A 13799-nucleotide genomic window follows, 5' to 3' on the forward strand; every position below is an offset into this window, starting at 1 on the left:
CAAGAGTTATACTGTGGTTCTCTGCAGGGATTCCACCCAGCAACCAAACAAAACACCAAGGGCCCTGGAGGAGGGGAAGCCAGGGTCTCCCACGGGCTGCCCCTCTGTGTGGTTAGCTTCCGAGGTCCAGGAAAACAAGCTTCCTGGAGGATGCATGGAGAATGACCTTGACCATCACCCGAGCACGGGGCTCCTTGGATGACTTTCAGCTTGTCACACTGGGAAGAGCATCCCTGACTCAGCCTAGGGCAGCTCTTGTGACTCAGATGTGGCCCCCAAACTTTACCCAAACCCCTTCCTCCTGCCTTGTGGGCTGAATCGCCAAACAGTGTATTAATCCCACCGTTATGTATTCCTAATGAAAAGAGGATGGTCTGGATAGGTAAATACCCCTCAGACTATGTATGCCTCATGGCAAAATAGTTTCCATATTTGTAACCTTTCCTCCTGAGCTTCTGAGTGCTCCTTTTTGCAATGTGGAGTTGAGGATGGTGGTTACAAAGTTACAGGCATCGGACTGGCAAAGATGCTGTGGACATACTGTCACTTGTGACCCTGGGCAAGTTAAACAACCTCCTTGGGCCATAGTCACCTCATAGGTAAATGGTGGATAATAAATGGACCCATCTCACGGCTGCTGTGAGGATTAAAGATAAAGAAAGGGCAGAGCACACCCACAAAACAGTCCCTCCTCTTCCCGGTGCCGCCCAAAGCCCTGTCTCCTGCAGGTGAAGCACTGAGCTCAGCAGGAGGCCAGCAGAGAGGGGATCTGAAGCAGGAATGAGAACCAACCAACCTGCCACCCTTAATTAGCTTATCTCTATCTGCCACAAGGACAATTATTCATGTAGAAGAGTTATTCACATGCTGCCTCTTAAAATTAAAATGTAAATACATACATACGAGTAGGAAGTAGTTAGGATGTAATAAGTGTTCAATAAATAAATATTTGTTGCTGGAAATTTCTCAGGGTGTGTCCCCTTCTGTCTCTGACCCACTGGGAGCAAGACCTGAGCCAGTGCCACTCCACACGCAGACATCCTCAAATATCCTGACAATGCTTCTGCTGAGAGCATGACTTCCTTTTTTCCCATGGGCTGGGCTTGACACCATCAGCAAGATTGAACACCAAGCTGATACAGCAAAAAACAGAACTCACCACTTCCATGTTCCCAAGCCTGGGGTGCAAGGGCAGAGTCCTAACCGGCTCCTGGTTTTAAGGCCAGTTGGGACAGCAGCCTGTGATCAGTTTCAGGCCTCTCCGCCATGGACCACTGTCCTTCTAGATAACATTTTAAAACATATTGCCTTGGCTTAGCATAGATGGTTGACAAAGGAGGCACCAAAAAGAAAAAGCTTCCTTTCCTTTCTTAAATAAATGGCTCTAACTCTGAGTAAGAGTTGAAAATTATCTTCTTTAGGCAAAATGCATCCCTGAGTGTGAGCAAACTTGGAATTCTAAGAATGCTTTTCTTAGTATTTAATAAGCAATATTAATTGTGTCTTTCACTAAAAGGTGGGAAGTTCAAGGTCAGAAAGATGTTGTTTTTCTTTGTACTCCAGGGCATGGTACATAATGAGGGTTCCATACATGTTTGTTGAATGAATGTATGAACAGTTGCCATATCACGTCCATGCCAATTACCATTGAATACTGAGGGACTATCCCACCAGCATCACCATGATAGATATAGACCGCCCCTGCGAAGTCGTCCTCCTTGGGTGCGCCAATGGCCACATCTGCGGGTAGAAAAACAGCTATGGGTTAAAAAGCCACACAAATAATATAAGCACAGCTTCCTGAATTCTGGTTATCATGTCGGAGCCCCTGGACACCAGAAATTCTTGGTTGTTGATTGTTCAAGCATTAACTTAGACACATGATCCCTTAGCAGAAAAAAAATGTAGGCCTGGTGTGGTGGTTCATGCCTGTAATTCCAGCACTTTGGGAGGCCAAGGTGGGCAGATTGTCTGAGGTCAAGAGTTCAAGACCAGCCTGGCTGACATCACAAAACCCCATCTCTACTAAAAATACAAAAATTGGCTGGGCATGGTGGCGCACACTTATAGTCTCAGCTACTCTGGAGACTGAGTCAAGAGAATCGCTTGAGCCCAGGAGGCAGAGGTTGCAGTGAGCCAAGATTGTGCCACTGCACTCCAGCCTGGGCAACAGAGCGAGAGACTCCACCTCAAAAAAAAAAAAAAAAGTACAGCGAAGACTATAGAAGCTAAGAGTTTAGTTCCAAAAAAGTTTCTACCTTCTGCTCATAAGAAAAAAAAAGTCACTGACTCATCCAATAAAATAAATGCAAATATAATCTACCTGCCCTAATTTCCATAAGGGAGAATTCCATAGACAATGGTGATTGCATAACTGAGAAAATCAACTCTATTCCTGGATAAAGGAAACGTAGAGAAGGGCATTCACTTCACACACAAGAAACATTCCTCTGACAACCTGGCAACTCCTAGAACAAAGCCTAGAGCTTCCTAACTTTTTCCCTTGCTTCTAACAAAGCCATGTGTCTGCAGAAGCGAGGCCAAAGGGGAGGAAAATGAAGCCCTCGGTGGCAGTGGTAGGAGGCACTGAGACGTCTGGATGGCTGGCCTGGGCAAGTGATGCCCCACCTCCACCACCACATTCCCCGGTGACACGGCTGCTCCACCTCCCGACGTCTGTATGCTGTGTATGCAGCGAGGAGAAGAGGCTCAAACGAGACAGAGAGAGAGAGGCCAAGAGGCTGTGAGGAGCACTGCTGCCCAAACAGACCTAGGTGCACATGCCTCCATGCCTCCCAAGACACACACACACACACACACACTCTGGAAAGGCAATGCAGCTGCTGCTGTAATCAGGGAGAATATGTCTAGGTCTCTAATTCTCTCCTCACGCATTTCCCCATCAACACGGTAGAGCATCATGGAGCATCGAAGCCTCAGAAACAAGGAGAGCTGATGGCAGGAGGAAGCTGTCCAAGCTGCTCCGCCATAAGAAGCCCCAGACGGACCAGTCCCAAGGTTTGCTTCCACGCAAACAACAAAGAACACTGAGCTGGTGAGAAGGGATTACACAGAGGCAAAACTCCAGTGGGCTGGAAGCTCGACCCTGAGTGTCCACACAGACAGCATCTCCAAACGTGTCCTCTCTCCCCACAGCACACTGATGGGCCTTTGGAGTGGGCCCGGAGACCAGGAGCATGCCACTGGAGACGGACAGTCGGAGGGCAGGCTGCCCCGCCGAAGCCGAGCCACGTGCTGCAGCTGGAGGGCCCCACGCACCAGGAGCTCTCGCTCACCTGAGAAGCCATCGTCGTCCAGATCACCCAGACTGGCGATGCTCTCTCCAAAGTGCGCATTGTAGGCACCATCCCCGGTCAGAGTCAGCTGCTCCTCGAGGGCTCCCTGGGAAACAGGATGGAGGAGAAAATGGAAAACAAACAGAACAAACCGTAAAAACAATTAAAGAACCAGAGCTTGAACACTGCCTGCTAGAGCACACTCATCGACAGGAAACACCTGGGCAGAATCGCAGGAACCCGAGCTTCTCCCTCCTGCTGGCAAAGTGAGTCCCATTTACCTGCTCAACAGGATGGTCTCCCATAGCCTGGGACGCATTTTCAGGGAAGGAGAATGTCATGGCAGCCAATGACTACACCCCCCTGTCCTAATGCTCTATATAAAAGCAAACCTCCCTATCCACCTGTCCCCAGTGTGCTCTCAGCTTTCCTTCGGGGATAGCATTTTCCCCAATGTTATTCTAAAAGAGTATCCATGTTTCTATTGTTTTTCTTTCCTGTGCCTTTTGGTACAAGTTTACAAAGATGTTTTACAAGGTGCATGTATAAATTATACTGATACAGGGAGTCATGGTTCAGAAAACCCAAGCACTCAGTCGCTCTTGGCCAGGGCGTGGCTGTGGTGCAGACATCACTGTGCCTATTACTCATGCATGGCTCAGGTACGAATTTCCAGAGAAAATACTAATCATCAGAGGGAGGGGGTCGATGGTTCACAAAGGCAAGAAAAGTCATCTGACTTTGGGGGAAAAAGTCATACCCAGTCTCACCCCAGATCACTGGCACGTGAATACCAGAGTGATATGATGCAATCTGATGTCTTGAGGGATGAGAAGATTTACACCTTCCCCAGCACAGAGGCACTCTAGACCCACTATGTCCCACAGGCCATTCCGTGAGTGTCTGGCTTTTATTATGACCAAGTCTTCTTTTTCACTATAAACACAATTTACAACTTGAAAACAATAAAGGTATGATGATTTCTTGGGTCAATGAAACCTCCACCCCAAAACACAAATATGCATTAATTTCTTTCTCTCAGTGTGTGGGGAAGAGGAGAGGGACACCAGCAACTGACTCCTGCTATGCACCAGGCACCGCAGGGCCAGCTCCTCATTTAAATCACACAACGACTCTATAAGGAAAATCTTACGATGCCTCTCAGTTTACAGATAAGGAAACTGGGCCGCCAATTTCATCCACATCACACAGGCTAGGATGTGGCAAAAGCAAGATTCAAACTCAGGTCCACCTGGCTCCAAAGTCAGCACTTTTCCCCTCCTCCACACTGCCTTCCGATCTTTATTCAAATGGCTAAAATTCAACAGAAATGAGAATACCCTGGTACTCAGAATAACCACACAACATCAAGAAATGCTGGTTGGCAGGGAGGGTGTGGGTACACTGTGCCCATGGAGGTCTGGGGGAAATTCTTGTGCTTCAAGAGTCCACCACCTGGCAGGGCGTGATGGCTCACACCTGTAATCCCATCACTTAGGGAGGCCAAGGCGGGCAGATCACCTGAGGTTGGGAGTTCAAGACCAGCCTGACCAACATGGGGAAACCCCATCTCTACTAAAAACACAAAATTAGCCGGGCGAGACAGTGCATGCCTGTAATCCCAGCTACTTGGGAGGCTGAGGCAGATCACTTGAACTTGGGAGGCAGAGGTTGCGGTGAGCTGAGATTGCACCATTGCACTCCGGCCTGGGCAACAAGAGCAAAACTCCGTCTCAAAAAAAAAGAAAAAAAGAGTTAAAGAATCCACCTCCTGATTTAGACCCAGTCTGGCTGTTGGACCTGACTCCCACATAAATGTCTCAGTCTCCTGCAAACATAACAGCAGGCACATTGAATGCCCATAGCACGCATCTATGTAATATCCCTCATTTCTCCCTGCACCCTGCCCTGACCTCCTGGAATGTCAGTGGGGATGCAGGTGACAAGGGTTCCTGCAACGGGTGCCAATAAGCACCTTCCCTCCCAGGTATTTTTTTTTTTTTAAATCAGAGTCACTTTCTCACCCAGGCTGGAGTGCAGTGGTGCAATCATAGCTCACTACCACCTCAAACTCCTGTGCTCAAGGGATCCTCTTACCTCAGCCTCCTGCATAGCTAGGACTACAGGCAACCACCACTGCACCTTGCTTGTTGGCTTGTTGACTAATTGATTAACTGATTGACAAGCTCTCAGTCTGTCACCCAGGCTGGAGTACAATGGCATGATCACGACTCACGGCAGCCTCCACTGTCTGGGCTCAAGCAATCCTCCCACCTCAGCCTCAACTGGGACCACAGGCAAGCACCACCACACCTGGCTGATATTTTTTTGTTTTTGGTTTTTTTACACTTTAAGTTCTGGCGTACATGTGCAGAACGTGCAGGTTTGTTACACAGGTATACACATGCCATGGTGGTTTGCCACACCCATCAACCCGTCATCTACATTAGGTATTTCTCCTAATGCTCTCCCTTCCCTAGCCCCCCAACTCCCGACAGGCCCCAGTGTGTGATGTTCCCCTCTTTGTGTCCATGTGTTCTCACTGTTCAACTCCTACTTATGAGAACATGCAGTGTTCGGTTTTCTGTTCTTGTGTTAGTTTGCCAAGAATGATGGTTTCCAGCTTCATCCATGTCCCTGCAAAGGACATGAGCTCATCCTTTTTTGATGGCTGTATAGTATTCCACAGTGTATATATGTCACATTTTCTTTATCCAGTCTATCATTGATGGGCATTTGAGTTGGTTCCAAGTCTTTGCTATTGTGAACAGTGCTGCTATAAACATACGTGTGCATGTGTCTTTACAGTAGAATGATTTATGATCCTTTGGGTATTTACCCAGTAATGGGATTGCTGGGTCAAATGGTATTTCTGGTTCTAGATCCTGTTTCGTGTGTTTTTAGTAGAGATGAGGTTTCACCATGTTGTCTAGGTTGGTTTTGAACTCCTGTCCTCAAGTGAGCCTCCTGCCTTGGCCTCTCAAAGCCTCCCAGTTTTAGATCTGCCTTCCCAAAGAGCCTGAAAACCTCAGAGGCAACATAAGCCTCTGACAGTCCCTGGATCTCCTTTCACTGCTTCCTTCCTTTCTGGCACCTGCCACTTAGTTACAGCGAAACCGCTGCCCTCGCCCAACTGAGATACCTAGCATCTCAGACACTCTTAACAGTACACTTTGACTGACTTTTTTTTTTATTATGGAAGTATTACATTTTCACTATTTGGTAGATGTTTAGAGAAAACTAAACAGAGAGCCGTTATTCACATTCCCTACGTATTTGGCATATTTTTAAGGACTGGTTGTACATGCAGTTTTTATACTGTTTTTCAACTGATTATCTCATAAGCATTTTCCGATGTTGGATAAAAGGTGGGCGGCACCAGAATGTTTTCAACGAAGCATCTCCCTCTTACTGAATACTTGTACTTCCAGATCCTGAAAAGACTGCTTTCTCACTGGTCTCCTGCCTCCACGATGCACTGCTGTCCCCCAACCCAGCCCCCACCCACTCCCCCACATTGGCTGCAGAGGGCCAGAGGCATCTTTCTGCCCATGTCACATCCCTTTCATGGTTCTGCAGAAAATGGAACATCAAGATTATTGGCCGGGCATGGTGGCTCACATCTGTAATCCTAGGGAGGCCAAGAAGGACAGATCACTTGAGGTCAGGAATTTGAGACCAGCCTGGGTGACATGGTGAAACCCCATCTCTACTAAAAACACATCAAAAATTAGCCAAGTGTGGTGACACGTGCCTGTAGTCCCAGCTACTTGGGAGGCTGAGGCAGGAGAATCGCTTGAACCTGGGAAGCAGAGGTTGCAGTGAGCCAAGATTGCACCACTGCACTCCAGCCTGGGTGATGGAGTGAAATTCTGTCTCAAAAAAAAAAAAAAAAGAAAAGAAAAGAAAAAAGAGACTACGGCTCCCATGCAGTCCCCTGCCCCTCCATGATGAAGTGAGTGGTGCTGCTGCCTCACACCGCAACCCATTTGCCCAGCCCCCCGCTGGGAGCTCCGCCCTAGCCCACCCTGCCCATCTGCTAACGCCTACCCCTTCTTCAAGATTCCCCAGCCATTGCGTCCTCCTCTGCTTCCCTGGAAAGATGTGCATATGCTCCTAGAGAGGCGGCATAACCTTGAGACAAAGCATGCCAGCTCTGAGCCAGCTTGCCCAGGTTCAAATCCCAGCCCCACTTCTTAGCTGTGTGATTTGGGCCACATTACCTAACCACTCTGGGCCTCAGTTTTTTCACCTGAAAAATAGGCACCCTTGATACCATGTGGACACTGCATCGAAATCTCTCACAGAAATCAGGAAGAAGAGTCCCTGGTGCATGTAAAGCACTCAAAAGACAATTACTAAGATTGCTCCTTGGCCCCTGTGTCTGCAGTTTTAACATTGTATAGAACTTTCCATTAATGGACCATTGAGCTTATTCAAGACAGAAACCACATATTTTCATTTCCTCTGGGTAACGTGGCCCAGGGCACACCCAGAGGGTGCTCGGCCACTACTTGCTGGACAAATGTCCCTCCCCAACACCCATCCCCACGTTGCCCAGCACTGTACTCACATTTCCTCTGTTGATGTAGACGGTGACCTGTCCCTCATCCCTGATCTCAGAAAACATGGGGGCCCCCACCAGCAGGTCAGAGAGGCCGTCCCCGTTCAGGTCAACTGCGCACAAGGAGGAGCCGAAGTAAGAGCCCATCTGCAACCAAGTTGAGTTGCAACAAAGCATTCAGTGTCTGCTCTCACACAAGGGGGCCCTCTTTCCTCCAGCCCTTTGGCTTTAGAAACATTTGCTCCCTGACCCTTTAGAGGCTGGATGGCTGTGCTGCCCCATAAACCAGAATGCCTAGCAAAGAGTGAAATACCCAGCTTCCAGCAGCAAGGCAGGGCCCCAGTCAATGTGAGACAAAGCTAACTGGCCTGGAGTCCCCCATTCCTGGAGTCCTGGCAAAGGGAAGATACATAGATTGATGCCCAGAGAATAAGGTACTGTTTTTAAAAATGCAAGCTAAGGTTACAAAGATATGTTACAACCATAATAAAAACGCCCCTTATATCAGACATTTGACAAGGCCAAGCAAGTAGGAATATGAAATCTCACAACACAAGAAAGGCACGAAAATAAATGTTACATGGGGAAATAAGTTATCCTCGCCCAGTCCCACGCAGAGCTAAAGGTTGGTTAGGAAGGCACGAGCTGACGTGACAAAAACAGGTACAACTTTTAAGACTGTTTGACTGATGAGGGGACAGAGCAAGGCATTATCGACTTTTAATTAGGGCTTAATTAGGGGTCTCCAACCAGATCCAGGCAGGTGATGTAACAGCCATAAGAAAACAAATTAATGTGGCAAGTGACACTCGTCTTCCACGTCTACATAACAGCAGGGAGTGGCGGAGACCGTGGCAACCTGGAGCCCACAGCCTGGCTAAAGGAGCAGCTTCTACCCTGCTGCAGCTAACCGCCACCAAGAGGAAGGCTGACCCAGAGAGGACCAACCTTTCCATTTTTCCAAAAGAAGCCAAACATTTAAAACTTTATTTAAAGCGCCATTGTTTTAAATGCTCGCAACTTCTTCATGTGTAAAAACAATAAACAAATACTGTGCAGGCCAAACAAGAGTATCTGCAGACTATATTCTTTCCAAAGTCGGTCAGTATGCAACCTGTACTTAAAAAAAGCGGGGGCCAGGCGCAGTGGCTCACACCTATAATCCCAGCACTTTGGGAGGCCGCGGTGGGTAGATCACAAGGTCAGGATTTCAAGACCAGCCTGGCCATGGTGAAACCCCATCTCTATTAAAAATACAAAAATTAGTGGGTGTGGTGGCAGGCACCTGTAGTCCCAGCTACCTGGGAGGCTGAGGCAGGAGAATCATTTAAACACGGGAGGCAGAGGTTGCAGTGAGCCGAGATCGCACCACTGCACTCCAGCCTGAGCAACACAGCAAGACTCATCTCAAAAAAAAGAGAGAAATAAAAAAAGAAAAAGCATTATTCTTTTAAAATAAATGTTTTCTAATAAAAGGCTCCAGCTTTATAGACATGAACAAGCCTTTTCTTTTACTGTTGGAGTTTGTTGGCAGCTGACCCAGGGAGTTTGAGAGCGAGGTGGAGGACTATCTATTTCCTGTAGCTAACAGGGTCACAGGAGGGCTTTGTAGTGGCCGCTCAGAAATCCTTCCCCAGCGATATGCCAAGGCCACCTCCCTCCCCTCTGGCTACCCATTCTCAAGGCAGAAGGGAGCAGGAAAAGGTTACAGTCACAGAGGGTGGGGAGGAAAGAAACTGAGCTGCAAGTCACTGATTCGGTGGCCTTGCCAATCTCCCCATCTGAGCTTTGGTAAAAGAAATCAGTGAGACGCAGACCAAGTCCCGGAGAGCCAAGCTGCCGACTGCGCTCACTGGCTGAGCCCCAGGGCAACTATTTGTTTCATTCCAGAGGGCTATTTAACATGGCTTCTTCATCAATGTTAAATCAGAAATCTCTGTATGTGAAGTTTCCTATCTAAGTTTTCAAATACAAATGTTTCACATACTCCATTAATTCAATAAAACTTCAGTATGGCAATGACATGCGTTGGGGTGAGCATCCAATGATCAGAGCTCCCCGTTAGCCTGGAAATGCGGAGATGTGTGTCTGTATTAACATGTGAACTGCACACATGTTGGTGATTTCTTATATGCACTATTTGGAGAAAGTCAACCAATAAAGACAAGAACCGGGGGTTTTTTTTGTTTTCTTGTTTCTTATGGGAAGCCAGGATACAGAACTATCTGGCCAAATTCTAGCCAAGCGGAAGCAGAAGTAAACCGGTGGTTTGCTGAGTTAGAACCCTCCTGTCTACGTGGCTCTGGACATAGGGATAAAGCTAAAGGCATCATTTGAAAGCCTGGGGTCATGTCCTTTTGTAGCGGGTAATGGAGAAGTCAGAAAGACATGAATGTCTCATTTCTTCCGGCAAGAAGCAGAATACGCTATATAAAGAAAGGTCGTGGTCTATTTCAAAGGCAGGGTGATGATGACAGGGTAAAGCGAGTTGGAGACACTAGGAGGAAGTGAAGGTAAGAGGGCTGAGAGTGAGTGGCAGAAAGAAGGGGTGCCTATGGAACGGTGCAAAGGTCAGGGCTGGAGGAGCCCTGACGAAAAGAAAAGGTCGAACACCTACAAAGCCAGGAGGTTGAAGACCTGGGCCCTTCTGTCCCTTCTCAGGGAACCTGATGGATCTTGGTATGACAAGGACATCCAAGCAGACATTCAGGCTTGAACCTGTCCTGGGACTCAATGGCAAAAGTCTTTAGGAAGTTCGGACAAGTGGGCTCCCAGAGGTTAACCTCATCCTGCTTGCACTGCCAACTCTCAGATCTACTCCCAAAAACCTGACCAACTTGAGCACAGGTTATCATCCAAACCAAGAGGTTTTCAAGAAGGAACAAGGGAACAACTACAGACTGTTAATTACTTGAGGGCGACAGGCATTAACTGGGCCTGCCCAGGGCACAGGCAGCAAGGAGTAGGGCAGGGAAGAAAGAGCCATTTGGGAGGCACAGCTACAGATGAACATAGTGATGCTCAGAAAACAGCGTGATGGGCACGTTTAAGCTCCACAATTCACTTGAAATAAGCCTTGGCTGGGTGCAGTGGCTCATGCCTGTAATCCCAGCACTCTGGGAGGCCAAGGTGGATGGATCCCTTGAGCCCAGGAGTCTGAGACCAGCCTGGGCAACATGGTGAAACCCCATCTCTACAAAAAAAAAAAAAAAATGCAAAACTCTGCTGGGTATGGTGAGCATGTCTGTGGTCCAAGTTACTTGGGAGGCTGAGGTGGGAGGATGGCTTGAGTCCAGGAGGCAGAGGTTACAGTGAGCTAAGATCATGCCAAAATGAGACTCTGTCTAAAAAAAAAAAAAAAAAAAGCGGGGGTGGGGGGAGGTGTGGAAATCCTTTACCTTTAGGCTTTCAAACCCAGGTGCATTTGGAGGGAAGAGGGAGTTTGTTTCTAGGGTAGATACCGTCACCCATTTGCTATCTTCTGGAGAAGATCTAAAATGCCAGCCTTAGTTCCACTCACGTCCTACTTGATCTTTGGGACTCTCTTTTGTAAATCACAAACAACACGAAGTTATTTCTTTTCTAACTTTAGGGGTGCTTGGAAAACCTTTTTGCAGAATGGCTCACGGTCATTTTCCAGTGTTGCTGCTTTGGGGTTTTGGAAATGTTAAAATAACACAAGCCAGTAGAGTTCTCAGGGGAAGGCAGAGCCATTCCGAGGAAGAATGCAAAACCAAGCTTGGTGATGCACTTTTTTATTCAAAAGATAATGACAATGATATACTGAGTATACCTATTGCATTATTAAAATTGCAAAAAGGGTCTACTTGAATGGGATTTCTGGAACTCAGAATATGATTCACCATCAGAACAACATGGAAGGATCCCAGGCTGGCGTACAGCAGTTCTAACTCAGCAGGAACAGAATTAAGGAGGCATGTGGCCAAAGAAGGAAACATTTTTTTCCCCTTTTGCAGGATGGTGGTAGATAAAATTGCCTTCTGGCATTCTCCTAGCTTCTGGGATCTTCCTCCCATGTCCCAGACATCCTATGCTGCTTCCCAGATCCCACGAAGGCCTCCACCGAGACCAGCCTCCAAATTACCCCCCACAGCTCCCAACCCTACTTGTGTCCCTTAGAATAGCCAAGCTCAGCCCAACAGTCCTGCTGACCTAAGCCACACAAGGAGTGCATGACTGGGAAGCCCATGAAAACTGCTGCTTATCAATAGCGGGACTCTCTACCTGGCTTAATTTTACATGACAGGGCAGTATAATGGAAACTTTCAGAAAGTAGAGAGAGGATTTGGGACAAGATGGGGAGAATCCAGGCAGAGTAGCCTCACCCAGAACTAGCTTTAGGGCAGTACCCTGAGCTACTTCTGCTTCAAGGTTCTAAGAGGAATTGGGCAACCTGTGCTTGGATTTTCTTTGTGTGGCAAGAATCACCTTGGCAATGACAGTTGAAGGCTGAGGATTCCGGAAGGGGGTAACATCGGGCTGGTGATACAGGTTCAGTGAGACACATTTCTTGCCACCTGTACTCAACTGTACCTGATTCTGGAGGTGGAGATGCATTGGGAAGGGAATGGAGGCAGGCAGACAGAGCATGAGTCCCCTTGATGACAGTCTGAACTATGGACAATCTGTTAAAACTCTGCTGTAACTTGGCCACATATGACTCATCTTGCTACAGAACGTCTCCTAAAGCGAGCATGAGTCCCACGAATCTACAGGTTTTATGCACCACTGAGAAGGTAAAGATACCAACAAGCAGATAGCACTGCCATATAAACATAGGGCACAATTTTCTAAAAAGAACAGACTCCCACGTGATCACACCTCTCAAATTAAAAAACAGTCACTTATACCAAGAACCTCACCTTTTTACCTGATGCTTCAAAGATCTTAATTAAGGTGCCTGATCTTCGGTCAGCTCTGAAAATATAAACCTATGGAATGAAAACAAAATCTAATTAGGATGAAATCAATGATAAAGATATTTATCAGCACCCTCCTGGGAATCCCGTTTAAAAGCTTGAGGGCCAGGTGCACAGCAGTTGTGCCTCCGCTCGCTATGATCATGAAGAAGTCAGCTGTCATTTTACCAATCCTGCAATCTGGAGGCAGAAATCACCTCCACTGCTCCTGAACCACACTGCTCATGAAAGCCACACACAGTAAGACCCAAGGAGCTTTGAAATTACAAGTAAACAATTCACCTTTGAGAAAAAGCTAGGATTTTGTTTCTTGAAATATTTCCTTTATTCCTTTTTTTAAAATTAGTTTGTGGTATGGATTGGCCTTTATTCCTAGTGGGGTTTTAACAGGCATTTCAACAGAAGACAAAGGGATGGACAGAGGGAGTACTGTAGACAAAGCCGTGTCCCAGAGTGATTTCACGTAGTATTAGAGTCACGTGATCTGCCTGGGTAAACAGGAGTTTCATTTGGGAAATGCAGAGTTAAACATCAAGTAAATTCCTTGACTGTGGAACTTTTTAGAGCCTTTAGCATGTTCATGTGAACTATGCATCTCCACTGCAAAAGATGATGACTGACATTTAACTTCCTAAATGTACTTGACTATGAAAGTTCTTTGTTCAGATGACATCTTGTGGGAAGAGTGTCTCATGAGAACCAGCGTAAGTAACCTTCCCATGAGATAAGGAACTGCCATCCTAGTGTGAGTGCTTTTGCGCCCTGGCACTGGAATAACCACAGAAATCCTCAAGGCCAGAGGTCCACCCTGGGGTCCCTGGGAATCAAGTCTGTACTAGCCCCAGTCCCTGGGAATGTGGAATTGTCACAGCTTTGCCACTATGACCAGTTTCCCCTGTGCTTCTCAGGTGCTCTAACTGAAAGAAGCATTTTTTGCACTTTCTTTGTTAACCAGATCCAGGATTCCTGCTGTCTGGCTCTATCAGTTATAAGTACCAT

The 13799-nt window shown here is 47.2% G+C and overlaps 1 protein-coding gene across 3 annotated transcripts in view; it reads right to left on the reverse strand.

Annotated features, from left to right (window-relative positions):
* The window catches only part of ITGA9 (integrin subunit alpha 9), a 362228-nt gene that overhangs the window by 291395 nt on the left and 57034 nt on the right, over positions 1-13799 (reverse strand). For all 3 annotated transcript variants that reach the window (XM_021666559.2, XM_064360142.1, XM_064360141.1), the window contains 4 exons: positions 12744-12812; positions 7870-8007; positions 3297-3402; positions 1646-1740 (listed from right to left, as the gene is read on the reverse strand). In XM_021666559.2, the coding sequence (XP_021522234.2) occupies positions 1646-1740; positions 3297-3402; positions 7870-8007; positions 12744-12812 (408 nt within the window). The remainder of the gene's footprint in view (positions 1-1645; positions 1741-3296; positions 3403-7869; positions 8008-12743; positions 12813-13799) is intronic.

Source organism: Aotus nancymaae, unplaced genomic scaffold (assembly GCF_030222135.1).
Source record: "Aotus nancymaae isolate 86718 unplaced genomic scaffold, 86718_ANA_hifiasm-v0.15.2.pri h1tg000038l, whole genome shotgun sequence".
In the NCBI taxonomy this organism is placed as follows: Eukaryota; Metazoa; Chordata; class Mammalia; order Primates; family Aotidae; genus Aotus; species Aotus nancymaae.